The sequence below is a fragment of the Poromitra crassiceps genome (assembly GCF_964638095.1).
Source record: "Poromitra crassiceps genome assembly, chromosome: 8".
Lineage (NCBI taxonomy): Eukaryota > Metazoa > Chordata > Actinopteri > Beryciformes > Melamphaidae > Poromitra > Poromitra crassiceps.
This window is the reverse complement of record NC_139629.1, coordinates 11,462,203-11,481,025: the sequence shown is the minus strand read 5'-3', so window position 1 is coordinate 11,481,025 and position 18,823 is coordinate 11,462,203. Positions and strand designations below refer to the sequence as shown.

The following is an 18,823-nucleotide window of genomic DNA, read 5'->3' as shown; positions in this document are numbered from 1 at the left end:
ACGTTACGTATCTGTTTAGAGGAGGAAGCAGGTTAACGTTACGTATCTGTTTAGAGGAGGAAGCAGGTTAACGTTACGAGGAGGAGTGGGCTCAAATGCACGGAGGGCGACCCGAATGTTAACATGACAGGTTTGTGTGATGTTTTCCCCCTTAGATTCAGATTTTACACGTGTTTCTTTTTGACTCAAAGACGGTGAAGTCGGAGCCTCTGTAATGAATAGAGCCCCTTGCGCCTTGGTTTCCCTCTTCTAGCTCTATTTTGATTTGTAAGCCGCAGCTTGCTTCTCTTTCTTTTATAACACAGGCATTAAATCTGGAAGCACCACTGGAGGACAGACCCAGACGAGAGCATTATCGTTAGTGCAGTTTGAAACCCGCCGGGGGTACAAGGAACAAAAAACGCGGCGCTAAATTGCCTAGTTTATGTGAGGACTTACTGTACTGGAGGAGGAGAGGGAGAGAGAGAGAGAGAGAGAGAGAGAGAGAGAGAGAGAGAGAGAGAGAGAGAGAGAGAGAGAGAGAGAGAGAGAGAGGCTGAATGGTTTGATGGATGATGCCCTGAAGAGACAGGAGAGGTGCAGGTCTGCTGGAGTCCACATCCTTTGGGAGAAGAAGCAAGCAGGAAACTGTTGTTTCTAGGCTGAGTGCATCCCTTCCTGTCAGCATTTGAATCATATGGAGATTAATGTGGCATCCGCACACGCTTGTTATTAGCGTAAAAGCAAATTCATGTTGGATCAACAGCCTCATCGTTCAGTTGATACTGGATGAGATGAAGACACAACACCCGACATGTCATGAAGTGTGATCGCCTCAAGATGTTATTCTCAACAACATGAAGTCATTTGTATTTGTTTTTTTCAAGTACAATTCTCTAGAGCTGTGCCATGCAGCTTGATACAAAAAGTTGTAGTTCTTTCGCTTTGCAAACTAGGGTTGTACATTAGGATCATAAAAAGATCTACCGAATATAGTAAATATCTACTGTAGCATTGCCGAACTTGTAATTACAGTAGCTGCATCTAGATGATCTATGTAAAGAAAAAGTAAAGATATATTGGTTTATTTCTGATCTTTTAGCCAAAACAGGAGTCAACGCCTCACGTCGACCGACGAAAGCCCTTCTGTGAGCTACGTCAACCAATGTGTTTGTGTGTGTTCAGGTGCAGTGGAGAGCGAAGGAACCCTCACTGCATCGTGGGAACAAAACTGCATACGGAATTTGAATATTTTACTTTCAAGATTATATTTGGGCAATTTCTGCTTTAACTCATTCATGGCCAGTTTAGGACTGCCAATATTTAGCACAGGCCAAAGATTTTCATAATTGTTGGTCATCTTTCAAGACCCACAGTAAATTATCTATTAGCACCAGAGTGATTTGCAATACCTCAAAATGAAGATGTACGTCTCTGGGTTCACCAGGAAAAAAAAAGTGAGCTTTTAGCATGTTCTGTACTCTACTTATATCCATTTATATACACCCTGTTTTCACCCAAAAGGTCTCTCTGAGATGACAAACAGGAGAAAAGGCAATTTCTGTAAAATACACATTCTCAAGCAGAACTCGCTCTCAATTCTTTTATTTTGAACTGTATTGACATCAGACATGTAAATACTATTCGTTATGACACAAATGAAAAAAAAAATATATATATATATATATATATATATACACATGAAGTGCTTTTTTTTTTACATTCAACAATACAGCAGTGTGAGTGAGTGTGCAGACAGACACACAGACAGACAGACAGACAGACAGACAGACAGACAGACACACCGACAGACAGACAGACAGACACACACACACACACACACACACACACACACACGATCCCCCTTCGTTGCGTGATTTCTAACCCCACATAGGATAAGCAATAACCACGCCCTGTGGCGCCGGGATTGGCCAGGAGCAACACTGGAGGGCACGCAGCCCAGCGATTTCATGAACCAACTGAATAGCTCTTGAGAATGGACAGCGGGCTGCTGTGACTGCCGCTCTGGCTTGTTAGCTGTTCGTGTGTTTATTTTGTTTTGTTTTGGTCCACCCGTCCTCGTCCATGTCTCCCTGTATCCTCCCTGCTATTTGATCGTTCCCGTTTTCCCCTCGGCTATTCAACACGTCCTCACCGCCCTCTGATCGATCATTTCCTCATTCCTCCGATGATCAAACGCATCTCTGGATTACTTTCTCCCGTTTTCTCCGGCTGGCACACAGGAAAGCGACCAGCTCCTGCAGCGCGCCGAGCAGCGTTTCAATGGCGTTTCTCCTGTCTGCACATAGTGCACAAGGAAGCGTTTATCCGTTTTCTGCTTTTCCTCTTGCTCAATTTCAAAACAACAGCTGCGGTATGTGTTTGTTCACGTGTTGTCTTAGATGCTAGGGACCTGATACTATGTCACAGGCTGAGGAAGTGTTTGAACTACGCCCTGCAGTAATAAAAACAAAAACACGTCAAACACGTCATTGGCGGGGAGGGCTATTTCTGATAACACGTCAAAGACGTCTTTGGCGGTGAATGAGTTAATGGATAGACACAGTTCGAGAGAGAGGAAAAGACAGTGGATGAAACCCCAAATCCCTACTGCCAGCTTTGTGGCAAAGGACCATCAAACTTCTTGGTGAGATCCACAACCACCAACATCTGCAACATCTAGTGTGATTGGCAGACAGTTCTTCCCACGCGCACATCAGTGTTGAGACTGCTCCCTCTAGTCTGGGCTGTCACACGGTGACGAGATGGCTTTAGTACGAGAGCGACTTGTGACTGACACTGCAGCAGGGGACTTGTCAGTCTCACACTAAAAGGAGGCTGCGTAGGTGGGTGAAGAGAGGTGAAAAAACAAACAGGCGTGCAGCACGACCGAGCAATATTTGTGTACTTACTGCTTTATAAGTCATCAATCTACAACATACGCTGACACAATGGCTGTCAATACTTCATAATAAAACAATAAACAAAAGTGCGCGTCAAAGTCATAAAGTGTTCTGTTCTGTTGGCTAGCGGGGTCATATCAATCCCTGACGTTATACTGTACAAAAGTTTGATGGCCTACTGCAAACATCATAATATGATAAGATAAGGTTTGTTGATGCAATGCGATGCAGTTTTCCCTTCAAGTCTGTGGAATCGTGGAGGTACAGTCGGCATGAACATCGCTTTCCAGCAACAAACAAAACAAAACAAATTCAAAACAAGAAAATCAATGAATCAAGTGACCTTGATACAAGTGGAGTGATCCATCTTTATCTCAAGCTTCTTTTTCCCTTATCGTTAAAAGCAATAGGAAGCGTTCGCAAAAAGCACAAAAGGTGCTGTAGCCAGTGTTTGTTTGTTTGCTTGCACGGGCTCGCTACTCACCCGCCCTGCAGCTCGCCGAGCTGGCCCTGCTTCTCGCATAAGATGGTCAATAATCATCTATGACATAATCAGATATGTCATAAGATGATTTTGGTCAATAATGATGTCACTGATGACATCACTGACGATGTCATAGACATTGTGACATCATCAATGGGACAAAAATTGAAACAAACAAAGAAACAAACAGAGCTCACTTGCTCCCTTTTGATGATGATGATGATGATGATGATGATGATGATGATGATGATGATGATGATGATGATGATGATGATACTGGACATGTATTGTAAATATCTGCCATCTGGTAAACCTTGCTTGTTCTACAACACTGCATTGTTAGTACTGCTAGAAGTGCTAACATTATGTTATGTTATGTTAACCAGGTGGTTAAGTGCAGCTCGTAAGCTGACAGGAGACGTTATCATCCGCTTCTCCTCACAAAAAGCGCTCCAGGCAGCACGTTTTCCACTCCAAAAAGATGCTGACAAACTCCAGACAGGTGAAACTGCTTAGGAAGCAAGGAGGGGAGAGGAGGAAGGAGGAGAGGAGAGGAGAGGAGAGAGGATTGGAGAGGAGAAGAGGAAGGGAGGTGAAATTGTCTCACTCTATTGGCAGATTCCTTTCCCTTGTTGGAAAGCAAGATTTTAAGACTCAATACGAGACGAAACAACTTGTTTACATGAATATTTTTCTAGTGTCTGTTACTTTGTCAACTCCATCCACCATCCTCCACAGCCATCTACACATCTTCATCATCACCATTACTATCATCATCATCATCATCATCATCATTGTCAGTGTCAGTTTAGGAGCATTAGGCACTCACAGTTCTATGGCCTTGTTCCACATGATGACGTATCCGGACAGAACGAAGGACTCGATGTTGACGATGTGTGTGTTGCCGCGTTCCGTGCCCACATACAGCCATTTACTCTGGAAGGGAAGGTGGCAAAACGTGATCCTGCAGGAGGACGACAAACAAAGGAGGAAATAGACCCGGTGTTACCAGAGGAACAGTCACACAGTGATGTCCGTGTGTGTGTGTGTGTGTGTGTGTGTGTGTGTGTGTGTGTGTGTGTGTGTGTGTGTGTGTGTGTGTGTGTGTGTGTGTGTGTGTGTGTGTGTGTGTGTTTCCAAACATTATACACCCTCACCTACCTACATCCATAATCCATAATATATCAATTTCCACAATACTGTAATATAATATAATTGGGATAATTGTGTGGACTTACAGTTTTGGTCTACCACAATAAGCGGATGGCGGGCTTAATTGAAAATATTTGCAATGAGACCTTCCTCCAAATTACTAACGAAGGGTTTGACAGAAATGTTTTTCCTCTCTTCTAAAAATGCACATATATGTTGGTCTGGGCTCAAATCAATTACTGACAACAGAATTAGACACAACAGAAGAAATGGAACGGACACAACCCAACGGGCAGTTATACAATTAGGCCCTTTTTGGCAAAGCAATTAGGCCGGTTAAAGCTGCTTTCTAGCTAGCCATGATAACAGAGACGGCTAGCGGAGTTTTATGAAAAATGAAATTGGTTGCTCTAGTCTACTAACTATTGTGGATAGGACTCTGCATACTTTTATACTTGGCCAGACGTGAGGAGGGGGGGGTATTAAATGGATATTTGACTCTTGATTTGTTTCCGACTTGACTTGCTGTTCTACATTTAGACTTGAGACTTGACATTAATGACGCATGGCCTCCGGATCCGTGAAACTCACATTCTGTTTGGTTCTGTGGATCCGTCTGGACTCGGCGCTGTGCCCAGTCATTTCAGTGGGTGGAAGTAGTCAGTCCTTCAGCCAATCAGCATCAGACCCAGTCGAACGGCGAAAACGTCTTTTCTGCCGAGAGACCCCGCTGTTACATACTCCTGTTCTTGTTTAATTGTTGTTATTGATTCTATTTCTGCAAAAAATGCACTTATTGACTGTGTAAACTCAGTGAACGTTGATGTTACTACTCAAGCCGGAGAGCCATGGAGGCAGCCATTGCTGTTTTGCCAGCGACGTTCCTGATTGGCAACTACGAGGCAGGTCCCTGATTGGCCCATCCGCCTTGTGGATTCTGAAAATGACCACCTCGGGCCGGAGGCCAGACGGTCACAAATGTGAGTTCACGTGACCGGATGGTTTACCAGGCTAAATGACGCATGGACTTGATAAGGACTTGAATTAAGACTTGATATAACCTGGGACACGAGCAAAGCTGACTTGAGCACACCTGTGGGCACAAGAACCCTGTACCGACGACATCATTATCAGCCTCCATTCACTTCTCTTACCTGGTCTGTTGCCTCTCCTACAGCAGGGCCTACTGTGATTCTCAATGTACTCTCTCTCAATGATCTGCTGCACCCACAGCCTGTGAGCAGCGCCATGGTGAGCGTTCTGCACCTCAAAACAAACAGCTCAAATCTCATTGCTTTTGAAACATAGAGGCAAGTTTGATTTTACATTACAGAGCAGCTTGTGGTCTATTCACCTTATTATTTGCCCATATAAGGACGCTTCTGCATGACGTCATTTTGTAATCGGCTTTCCGTTTTAGACACGGAAGTAGATGACGCCTGCCGTAATCAGTTTTCAAGCAAAAGAAAATGTTTTAAAGTTTTAATATTCTTTCGGGAGAGAATGCAACATTCCAAATATGTGACCGGTTTATCAGAATAACGCCTATTTGGAAATATTTAACGAGCAGCGAGGACTGAGAGTGCTGGCTGTGTGACCAGTCGGACTAGCTAGTATCTGTCAACCTACTGTAGGCTTACTGGCAGTGAGAAAACACTGTTGACGTGCTTTTGTAACTAACGTTAAATGCCGACCGGGTACAGCCATCGGCTCCTCGCAGCAGTAGCGCTATGAACATGTAACCGAAGTTGGCCGCAGTGTAGCTTCTGAATGTTGCCAAACTTCATTCATAGTGATGTTTTGTTTTGAAATTGGGCGCCAACTAGCGCTGAACCAGAAGAACAAATACAATTGCGTACAACAAGCGCGGAAGAGAGAAAAAGTGGGTGTGGTGAATAGACTTGAATTGGCCCACTATCTTTCATACACTCACCACTCCTCTGTATCATGCAATCTTAATGATGAAATCATTAGCACGTCGATAAATAAGCCATGCAGCCGAGTGTGCCATTGGTGCGTGCGGCATATCGATATAATTTCCGAGGTAGCCGATGTGGCACAAGGCTGCTTAGGCTGTAATTGCTCTGGCATTAGCATCCATCATCTCTGTAAGCACCTTATCCAGGGAATAAAGATCAGCACACTCATTCAGTCCTGTCCACGCTGATTACCTCGTCGCGCCCCAGCTCAGCCCCACCCAGTGAGAGGCAGGATTATTAGATAGGAGACAAATAGCAGGGCAGGCAATCCAATAAGGATTTAGGGGCCTGGGGAGATGACACTACTCATACTGGCAGGAGAGGGCAGAGCAGGAGAGGATCATAATTTGACCTCCCTGTTTTTACAGTGTTACTGTCAAAAGCTTCCTCTGAGCCAATGCATCTACCTGTAGGTATAATGCACCAAATGTACATGCATCGCATGCTCACCGTTTCTTTTCTACTGAACAGCTTGATGTTCTTCAGCACTGCAAAAAAAACGTCCAGCGTAGTCTCATATTCAGCCTTAAAATAATTTCTCTTAAAGAATTCTGCCAATGAGGTGAGATAACGCAATGTGTTTCTAATGCAGTTCGACTTCTTTCAGGGAATAACTGTCAATATATTGAAACAAGTCAGAATCAAGATCACTGCACTACTATCAAGAAAATTCTACAAAATTCTTGAAACAAATAGATTTGCATTGGAAAGAAGTGAAATTATCTAATGACACTTTAGAAAATTACAATTTTAATAAGTGACAAAATGAATTAGATGGAGTTTTTTTTTTTGCAGTGACAAATTCTCCAACATAATAAAAGATAAATATAAGTGTTCTCAATCATGTTTTGTATTATTCTCAAAAATGCCCATAATAATAACCTGCTGATTCATAATGATTCTTTCCCCACACGTGAAATTAGCAGTGAGGAGGTCTCTTCAGAGAAACAATTAGCACTGATGACATGCTGCCTATTTGCATAATTGAAATGTCACAGGAATATCAAAGAAGAACAAATCAAAGTGTCTGGCAGGAGGGAGCAGAACAAGGGGACAATACTCAGGTCCAGAGGGCAATTAGGGGGAAAGTCAGGGAGTTGTTTTGACTCCTGACAGACTCATAATTATCATTCCGAGAGGACAGGAGGAGACGTGGGTTCAGCCGCCAGCTGGCAGCCACCTGCAGCTGAGGAACAAATAACCTTAATGAACTAAACGATAAAGAGATGGATTGAAGTTGTCATCTGTTGGCAAACGTCATCCACGTCACCACCGACCTTCATCTGCTCTGCACGGGACGTGATGCTACTGCATAAAAAGCTGCTTAACGGTGAATGTTCTTTCTCTGCCGTTCTATTCACCTTATGTAGCCACGCCCATTTGACCCGGTTGTGTGGCCGTATCAAAACTTCCGGCTAAAAATAAAATAAAAAAATGGCTGCGCTGCGCCAATATCGTCTAACTCTGAATTAACTAATAATTTAGCCAATTGTGTGTAACATACCAAATAAAAGCAAACGGCAATGTCTAAGAATGCAACGCCATGTAACTGGCTCGTTAATTCTCGCATTCCAGGGAATTACGTTAATGTCTGCGGGTCTTATTGACGTTGGTGGCTCGAGCTGCCTCGGAGGAGAGAAAACTATCGGAAGCTTTCTTTGTTGGAGTCCTGGTATGTTTTACAAGAAAGTGCTCGTCATTGTCGACGATAACATCATCTGACCTGGCTAACAGTGGAAACTTGCTTGCTTGCTGTGTAGCCTTCAAAGTAGAAGGCTACGTTCTTTATTTTACCCCCTTCACTGTCCGCTCCAAAAACAACTCTCTTATTTTGCGCCGTGACCGCCGGAAGTGTTAAAAGGACCCGGAAGAATTTGGCCCACTGTAAGGTCTGAACATAAGGTGAATATGAGCACCTGCTGTGTAATCGATCGCACATGTGATTCGGTGTTATGCCATTTGTGTAAGTTACAGCTGGAAAAACAACGTAAACTACGCCGGAAATATAATTCACATGGCGTCCGGTTCCCTTCACAGTTTAGGGATTAGGCGCTGAGATCTGAACAATCAGGCAATGGATTTCAGAATGGTTGGCTCCATTGAAGTCAGCGTGACTCGTACATGCTAACGCTAGTGTTTCAGTCACAGTGGCGTTTTTGAGGCCGACGTAGTTCAGTTGGGTACAGAGCTCACTGTAGTTCAGTTGGGTACAGAGCTCACTGTAGTTCAGTTGGGTACAGAGCTCACTGTAGTTCAGTTGGGTACAGAGCTCACTGTAGTTCAGTTGGGTACAGAGCTCACTGTAGTTCAGTTGGGTACAGAGCTCACTGTAGTTCAGTTGGGTACAGAGCTCACTGGCACGTGGCTTCCCAGCCTCTGATGGATGACTCACGCTGGACTTTTGTCTCCTTTTGTCTGAGCGTGTGATTCACTGACCTGCCACTGGGGGGCTGGCAGCTCTACCACCTACCAGCTCACAGGTAGAAGGCTACTGAGTGATGTCAGCACCTTTGGAGCAACGCATTTTCCCTGAGTTCCACCTTTGAGTGTTTGTGTGTGTGTGTGTGTGTGTGTGTGTGTGTGTGTGTGAGGGGGGGGGAAGGTATGTACACGATACACAAAAAGATGTGTATCATGACCAAACAATAAACTCTCAAGTAAAATAATATGTTATATATTATTAAGTGAATAAATCTCACACAGTCCTTATTGAAGAAACCTGTTTAGCTATGTTACGGCCCTCTGCCTTATTTATTTATATAATGGTACACTTCTGGCTTATGCCTATTGTAACATTCAATTTAGCATTTTACCTATAGTGTGTGATGGGGTTTTACAGCCTCTGTACCAAAGCCTGGCCTTGGTTTGGTGGGTGGCTCTGTTTCTTTTCCTGCCTCACTATCTCTGTCCCAGACACGCCCCTCTGCTGCAGTGATTGAGGTGAGGAGCCCTCACCTGGAGCTGGTTGGCAATCAACACCGATTGGCTGAGTCGTCGCTGCTGATTGGCTGCTTCAGACCTGCATGTCCTACATAATCTCCAGTGTTCCAAGATAGCACTGTGGGTCATTGTTAGCGGAGCGCTCTGTGTGCTTAACACTGGCCCTCCACCCTCCTTGCTCTCTCCTCAAGCCCTTTTTGAATTAGCTCTTTTGTATTAGCCTTTTGCTACTTTCAGTTAACTGTAATTGTTTTTGGGTAGCTCGTTTTGTGGCCCTTGGTCACTTGACAGCCAAACACTTGTTTGTGTGTGCTTTGAAGCTGTAGCTATTTCTATTAGCTGTCAGCCTATTTGCCCTCTGTAACTGTCTTAAGTTACTCATTGGCCTTGCCTTAGCGCCTATGCTTCTTGGCCTTTTGTTAGATGTAGCCTAACTATTTATCATGCACACACTCATTGGTCTACTTAGCTACTTTGTATATCACTTGCCTTTTTGTTTGATTCCTGTTTATTGTTAATCTTAAGGAAGCCCTGTAGGGGTGTGTCGCCCTTTTCTTTACACCCACTTTTCTCCTGTTTTTTGTAGGTTAAGAAGGAGTAGTTTTGTCTTTTTGTTTATAGTCTAGTTTATTTTATTTCTAGGTAAACTGATTGGGCTTTGGCCACCCTGATGTCACTGTGCTTCCTTATTTGAACCAACCTCTGTTAAAATAAATCATTGTTTTGGTACACTTTAATTCAGCCTTTTTCCATTTTTCCTGGACTTCTTATGTTACACCTTTTCACCCTAGACACACATTTAAGGGACGTAACAAGCTATCTGCCAAGTTATATAGTCAGTACCTCAACACTCTAGTGAGGGCAGAATATTTCACATTTTCATGCAAAATGGTGCTTTACTGAATGTACGCACTTTGTGAAACAATAGATTCAAAATTGAGACAATTGAGATATACCTTCAAATTCACACAAGTTGTCCTTTAAGCACCTCTGTTCCTCAGACACACAAAATAGATTGCAAACCCTCTAAAGTGAGACAGGTCAGTGAAAGGGAGGAATCGTATAATAACTCTCCCAAAGTGCTTAGCAGCATAAACCCCTCTGTGCTGCTAACCCGGATCAACACTGACAACGTCTCTGCATAGCCTGCTGGGGCCCATTTAGACTTCGGGCTTCATAATGTTCTTGCAACATGACATCTTTACAGCGAGGGTCGGGGCAGAAGAGAGTCTCAGGGGACATTCACACCAAAAGCGTTTTTTTTTCCGTCAGAACGCTATGAAAATCATGTCGAGAGCGCTTCCATTGTGCACAAAACACAGCGCACAGAGCGTTTTTTTTTCTGCTCCGTTTTGTTTTCACCTGCAGTCGCGTGCAGTACAGATCAGAACACAACGACCACATGGACGGTAGCCAGCCGGTTTTGTCTGTTTGATGTTGATCACTGTCAACATGAAAGCCAGATTATTGCCAATTCTGGCAGAAGCGGAGGTTGGAGGATCCCTCGGGAGGAGAAAAGGTAGGAAGAGTGAAAATGACGAGCAGCACGCTTTTCCTCTAATGTTCAACCTTTTTCAGCTTTAAAACGCCCACAGCGCTCCTCCAAAAACAACAGACGCCACCAGCGCTTAAACGCCAGGTGCGTTCATTAAAAGACGAGCACGTCTAGCGTGTCCTTATAGAGAATTAATTGCAGAAAGACGCTGGCAGCTCCAAAAATGCTTTTGGTTTGAATGTCCCCTCAGGACGACCCAACTTATCACATCCTATCACATCTCACTCCGTCAAAAAATGCCAAGACCTCGCCCTCAGTCGAAAAAGTTAACTTTGGTCAGTGTAGCACTCTTCACAGTTCTGAATCTCGAGTTAAGTTTGCCAAACTGAATTTCATTGCTTTACTCGCCACTTATCAATAATCAAAGGCACTCGGCTAAATATTGGAAAAGGCTGTGGAGCACTGGAGAAAAATATTCTGAAGAGATGTGAGCTTATCTCATAGGTATTCACAGTGAACCATAAGATTTATTCAGTCAAACATTTGATTTATTTTTGGTAGACTCAAGGACAGTCAAATCAATCTTCCATTGGAGCAAGGGCCTGAACTGAGCAAGGATGCACGTCTGAGTGTGTGTGTGTGTGTGTGTGTGTGTGTGTGTGTGTGTGTGTGTGTGTGTGTGTGCGCATGCGTGTGTGTGTGTGTGTGTGTGTGTGTGCCTGCGTGCGTGCGTGTGTGTGTGTGTGTGTGTGTGTGTGTGTGTGCTTGCATGTTTCATAGGGTGCAGATTTCTGCTCACCTCTCTCTGTTGAATTTGAGTGAATGCAGGATTGCCGGTCGCCTCTGACGGAGGTTCCACAAGTGTAGCGTGTCGTCTGCACAGGCTGTGACCAGCGCCCCCTACAGACCAGAAACACAAACATCAGCACTGAATCCTTCATCCTTCATGGACACGGGCATGACGAAGGCGGCTCAGTAACATGTGAGAAATGGCTTATCAGGATTGTTGTGGATAGGGCAGCAAGATGTTTGCTGTCAGTTTTAAAGGAAACCTTCAGCCTCGGATACTCTTACACACTGTTAGAGGTCATCAATGGTTGCAGTTCAGTGCATTCCAGTCCAGGTTTTCTCATTTACATTTTTGATGTGCCCACTTGCCCTTTGTCTACTTCTAGTCATTTGCGACAACGCCTTTCGACCCCCCTGAGCACGTGCCTGCACTTGTTGCATTCACTGTGTAGATGTAAACGTTTTTCCAAGAGTAGAGTACCGTAAATTTCGGACTATAAGCCGCGGCTTTTTCCCCGTTTTTTGGGCCTGCGGCTTATATAACGATGCGGCTTATCTATGGATTTTATCAGCTAACGGCCGCTCGGGGACCTCCAAAATCTATGGATGTTGGTATGAGGCAGAACGAGAGCAAGACAGACATTACGAGAGCGAGACCCTGATTGGATGATGTTGCAAAAAATGTGCCTCGCGACCTGATTGGAGCACTGTGCCACTACGCTCTCTCAGCCACTACGGTAAAACACCCTCCCTCCTCCCTCGCTCCGGGGGGAAAATGGCAGCGATTGAGCCTGAAAGACAGTCTGAATGAAATTGAATGTAACATTCCCAATTCTATGTATTACATTCTAAAAAACTAACGGCAACATTTTGGAAGGCTAAGCCACACAACTAGCTCGTTGTAATCTAACATCATGCTTCAAAAGATGGAGAACTGGCTGTGTTACGACGATGGCGGCGATTGAGCCTGAAAGCCATGTCTGAGACAGTAGCGAGACAGGAACAACAACAACAGCAGCAGCAGCAAAGGATCATGCACAAACCCGAGACGAAAGGGACTGTCCGTCAGGGCGCGGACGACTGTGTCAGCAACTCCCTCCCGACTACCAGGAGAAAATTACAAACTTCGGCGAATTCACACAAAGAAAGATCAAGGAATATTCCATCGGACCGGAGCAGATCATAAATATGGATGAAGTGCCTTTGACGTTCGACCTGCCTCTCACTAGGACTGTTAACAAGAAAGGTGAATCGTCCATCACGTTGAGAACCACAGGTCACGAGAGAACGAATTTCACTTGTGTTCTTGGCTGCACAGCATCTGGAGTAAAGCTCCCGCCGATGGTGATTTTTAAGCATCTCACAATGTGTGATTTTGTCTGGGGATTAGTGACCTGACTTTTGTTTTGTTTTGTTGAAATGTTAATAAATGGGAGCTTCCCCAAACAGCCATCTCTTTCCCGACAATCCCCTCTGTGCACGAACCCTTACATATGGTAATTAAACATCAAAACACCCGCGGCTTATAGTCCGGTGCGGCTTATATATGTAACAAACAGGCAATTTTGCTGCTGCGGCTTATACTCAGGTGCGCCTTATAGTGCGGAAATTACGGTAGTTCAAAACATGTGCTCAAAACATGTGTTGTAGCTCAATTGAATTCTGCTGAGGTTACATCGGTGAACAATAGAGAGCCGCAGGGATGACGTATTTTTGTAGGCTGAATGCGGAAGTCCCGAACTTCCTGGTTCAACACTGTTTCTGTCTATGGGATTTTTGAATGGGTTTTTGGCGTGATGCTTCAAATAAGGTCTCTGGGCAACGCAAGTTTAATCAAACGCGAACCAAGGTTCAGCGGGATAATCTTCACACATGAGGACCACTTTCATGAGTTTTGAAGCGTAAATGCGAGCCCTAGAGGTAAAAAGCTCGTGCTAAGCTAATCCAGAACTACACACTGTCGCATAGGCTTCCACGTCACGTCAACACTCAACCTGGACTGTTGTTGATGTGTGCACTGATTACCCTGGGCTGAACGGGGCTGAACCAGGTGAGGGAAAGAGAATTTCCGTGTTCATCCTTTGAGTGGTGACGTTATTGACGTATATATCCCCATCGACTCAACAGTGTAGTCCCATTTAGCCGTTTGCTAGCGAGCCGCCCTTTTAACACCTTAAGTGCCATAGCCGAAATAATTCGTCTTACATAATCCAACGCTTAAGTGCCAGAGCCGAGTTTACTCGTCTTACATAAACATTTTTTTTTTTTGACGGTGGGACATCAATCAACAACTTTTACATCTTCGAGATCACTATTGGAGCAAGATAATGTGTATAATCTATTTTACCGACCCACTAAGTGTTGACAGTGCTCCCCCAGACGACCGAAATCAAAGAAAAAACTGCCGCGGGACCAAGCCGTTCAAGGAAATGCCGTGGCGATTTTACAGTAATCCATTCAAGACTTGTCTTGCCTGAGAGCGGCCGCGCACCGGCAGCAGCACACAGAGAGCGGAGAGCGATTTGCAAAATAGATCATAGGTGAAACACACTTTGAAACACCTCAGAAAGGCCAGAATCAACATCTGCCCATCGCCCACGCATTCCCCGGCCCATCTTGACTCGCACAAGGAGCGTCCGCACGCAGGCAAGCAGGCAGGCAGGCACACAGGCAGGCAGCAGCAAAAGCGCTTCTGACACGCCCGCTGTACAGCCAGGAGGAAGGAGGAGAAGACACACGGAGGGAGGAGTTTGAATGAGAGGGGTGTTTCCTGTTGTTATGGAGGAAATTACTGTTCAAAACTATTGTTTAGAATGTCTGACGGTCTTACTGATGCCAAAAATGAATGGTTAAAGTGACTGTTTCACAAAAAGCCATTTATCTCTGAATAAATTTCCAGACGCTGAAACCATGCTGTACTCAACGGCTAATATCTACATAACTACTAACTCTGCAAACTAACTCTTTTAGACAGAGAAAGCACACATTCTATTAGTTATTTTTAGATGATTGGTGTTCATGAATTCTTAACAGAAAAGAATCCTCGGCTGTTCTAAAATGAGCCAGAATCGTCAAAAACACCCCTGGCACAACTTACCTACAGGAATGAAAACATGGCTGGCATTCAATGTGTTAACGGCACATAAAAGCTTCAAAACTCATAAAAGTGGTCTTCATGTGTGAAGATGATGTTACTACCATCTGGTTCGCGTTTGATTAAGCCAGCGTTGCCCAGAGAGCGTATTAGAAGCATCGCGCCAAAAACCCATTCAAAACTCCCATAGGCGAAAACTGTGTTGAACCAGGGCTGTTAGCATCGATGATTTCCGGACTCGTTACTGCGGCTCTCTATTCTATGTCTAGAAAGAAGCCCATGCTCTTTAAAATGAGGCACTGACACCAAAACCTTTATGTTGTTGTTTTTTGCAAACTCTCGAACAAAACGGTCCCAGAAATGCAAGCTACAGCAGGCTACATCAGATACAGTCGACATTTTGTAAAAGTGTGTTAAAAGTGTTTTAAGGTGACTTTGCTTCACTTTAAAGCTGAGCAAATTGTAACAGGAAGAGACGTGCAAGGGAAAGAGAAATTGGATGTCACTGTGTTGGGGTTGCATTTGAATGCCAGGTGTATCCAGCTACATCAGATCCAGATCCAGACACAAGCTACATACGAGACACATGTTAATAACCAGGTGAGGCAGTAGAGTCACACAACCCGCTGCATGGAATCTGTATACGAGGGATCAGCGTTGGAAAAACAAACAGGTTACTGGGGGCAACTTTATAATGGGACCCTATGGAGCCAGCCTTGAGTGTCTCACTCTATAGCAGGCTGTGCTTTTTACTAAATTCACTTCATTTTAAAAACTGAGACAGTTCACACAACTTGAACACGACAGGCATACATCATATTATACAACAGACCCTTGTGCTACTTCTGTTCTCACTCAGAATGTCAAAATATAAGCGATGTGACGTATAGTTTTTGAGATATTAACGTTTTTTTGGCTACAACTCATACTAGTTAACTGCTGCGGTGCCGCATTTCCGGGTGGTCGTGATGTTACGCTGATTCGTCCTATATCACCATGCAGAGGGCTGCAGTTGAGCACACGACACCGGGGCTCAGGAAAGCAGCCGGTGGAACTGTTTCAAATCAATAGCCGGCTCTCAGTGCATGCTGGGATGTGCTGATAATTACATGTAGCCCTAATGAGTTTGGAATTGAGAAAATGCTGGTGAGGTGGAAAAGAGATGAAAAAGGTAGTAAGCAAACTGGTGATGGAATTCCTGGAATATTGTGGGAATCGTGAGTGGCATATACCAGATGGGGAAATTGGTTGCTGCAAATTAATGATGCACAACAGAACAGAAGAGCAAATGCCTTGCTAAGCGATTGTGGTGGGCCGTGTGAGGAACAGCCAAAGATTCCCACCCTGACTATAACATCTATAGAGAGGCAAAGTGACCGCCTACTTCCTGCTTCAGCACTGTACCAGAGATTTTCATCCGCCATTTATTTTCCCATAGACATTTCGTAAAATGCTTATAAAATAGTTTTACTTCGAGATAGAACATTTCAATCGGACCAAAACTTTAAAAAACATAGAAAAAGATATTTTCTTTAAACCCGCAATTTTCTTACGTTTTGGTCCCAGTGAAATGTTATGCGATCTCTCCTGTTTCTAAATATATCAGTACCGTTTGGTTTGAACCAGTAAAACCATTTCTATACGCATTTTTCGAAATGTGTATGGGAAAATAAATGGTGGATGAAAATCTCTGGTACAGTGCTGAAGCAGGAAGTAGGCGGTCACTTTGCCTCTCTATAGAGACTTGACGGCTCGTGATAATGCCAATTTCCATAAATGACCGGAAACCTAGGAATTTTACATGTGGTCACTGCAGATTTTGAAAAATTCTCTCTCTCTCTCCCGCACACACACACATGCACACACACCTCCCTCTCTCAGCAAGCTCAGTGTCCATTATTATCAGAGCAGGTTTCTTCTTCTTCATGTTTAATTCAGCAGGCAGCAGAGAGAGGGTCGCTGTCATGCTTCTCTGGCCCAAAATTGACACGGCGACATTGAAAGGAAGTCAAATGAGCCAGACTGTCACAGCAGCCCAGAGCTCTGGCTAATTCAGTTATGTTTCTCCACGGCCCCCGTCTGTGTCAGTGCATCATGACCCACTGAACATGAGCACTTCCTGGTCGCTCGTCACCGGCTATCTGCGCATCAGGAAATGAAAGAGGCTTTCAGCGCCCTGCTGGACATTAAGCGTCATTTTATGTTGACAGCTTCGTCCTGACAAACCTATGAACCAGACAGCTAACCAACCTTAAAAAAAAACACAACTACAACAGGCCTGTATTAGGACAGTGGATCTCAACCTGGGGGTCTATTTTGGATGTCTAGGATGTCGTCTCCTCCAGCACACAGACCGTGGCACAGTGACAGGTGGTGCTTGGCCAAGCTCGCTAATACTGCAATAAAGTGGCTGAATGTGGAGTGGTGGTTGCCATTATGTTGACAGCTTCGTCCTGACAAACAGTTACCACTATCAGCTGACCGACCTTGGAAACAACATAACTACGACAGGCCTTTTGAAACGTACAGTAAATGTGTGTGTGTGTGTGTGTGTTTTTAACGCGATTTTCAGAAAATGCTTCAAAAGCCATTAATGTGATTCACGTTTGTGAAGATTATCCTGCTGAATACAAATTACTACTCCCATTAAATGTTGTTAACCACAGACCTTATGTTATGCATTCAAGTGAAATCCCCATTCTAAAACCCCATTCACGTTTCCCCTGAAGCACCAACATGTCCGGGACTACAAAAATACGTCATCCCTGCGGTACTCTAGTGGCGGAAATCTGTTTTCAATGCCTGCACACCTTTCTTCCCATGACACACACACACACACACTCACACACACACACACACACACACACACACACACACACACACACACACACACGCTGTCTTAAAGTCCTACTACTTCAACTATTACTCGCTCAAAAACTACACACATGCTGGATGACAACAATAAAATGATGAATCATCTGCTAAACACTGCTAATCATCAACCTGCGACGGGCTCTCTTACTCCACCCCTCCTTCGTCTTAGATATGAGCCAATGTCTTTCTTTTTGTGTGTGTAGCTCCTCCATCTCACTTACAAAACACGACAGCCACCTCCTAACAGCCTCTTTGCAAATGAGGAGCGAGGCCCTGCTTAAGAATCGAAATCATTCATCTCCCCCAAAATAATTAAACATGAAAGGAACAAATAACGAATGAGCATAATTATTTTGCGTCTTGTCTGCCTATTTGTCAGATTGGGCGGAGGTTTGATATGAGGCAAACACTGCCCCCTCTCTTAATTAGAGAGGATATGCTGCCGCTAATCCATGTCAAATTTGGGAATGCGTGGATGATTAGGTGTCACCTTCAGGAGATTAGGATGTCTGACATGAGCTTTGATTTCATTTCTTTTTCGTGTTAAGAGGCCATTTACACCTGGCACTAACATGGGTTTTCTGTCATCAGATTGCAAGATAGTGCTTGACCACTTGAAAGTACAGGTGTAAACGCCCCCAAGACACATTGAAGACAGATTGCGATCTGATCGGCCAAACCACCTCCGGAGGTGGTCAGGGACGCATTATTGTCCAAAAACATGTTCAAGATCACATGTGGATAACCACATGTTGAATCACATGTGCTTTTAAGTTAACATGTGGGAATATCCACATGTGAACAATCAAAACACGTCCAAAAACCACATGTGGTTCAAGATCACATGTGGGAACAATGACATGTGCGATTTCCACATGTTTTTTCTGTAAGGAATTTTGTACCCTTGGGTACAAGGAGGAGCGGCTTAGTGAATAGAACATAGGAGAAAGGCAGGAGAGAGACAGACAGACAGAGAGAGAGCGAGAGAGAAAGACAGAGACAGACAGAGGGAGAGCGAGAGAGAAAGACAGAGAGAGAGAGACAGACAGACAGAGAGAGAGAGAGAAAGATAGAGAGAGAGAAAGCGAAAGAGAGGCGGGTGGGGAGGGAGCCAGGTCCTGAACTCCATTATGG

The 18,823-nt window shown here is 44.3% G+C and overlaps 1 protein-coding gene across 1 annotated transcript in view; it reads right to left on the bottom strand.

Annotated features, from left to right (window-relative positions):
- stxbp5l (syntaxin binding protein 5L) overlaps positions 1-18,823 on the bottom strand; it is a gene marked incomplete at both ends in the record, with an annotated part of 240,189 nt that overhangs the window by 106,149 nt on the left and 115,217 nt on the right. Inside the window, 2 exons of the mRNA XM_083641646.1 lie at positions 4,196-4,330; positions 11,732-11,832. Of these exons, the coding sequence (XP_083497772.1) occupies positions 4,196-4,330; positions 11,732-11,832 (236 nt within the window). The remainder of the gene's footprint in view (positions 1-4,195; positions 4,331-11,731; positions 11,833-18,823) is intronic.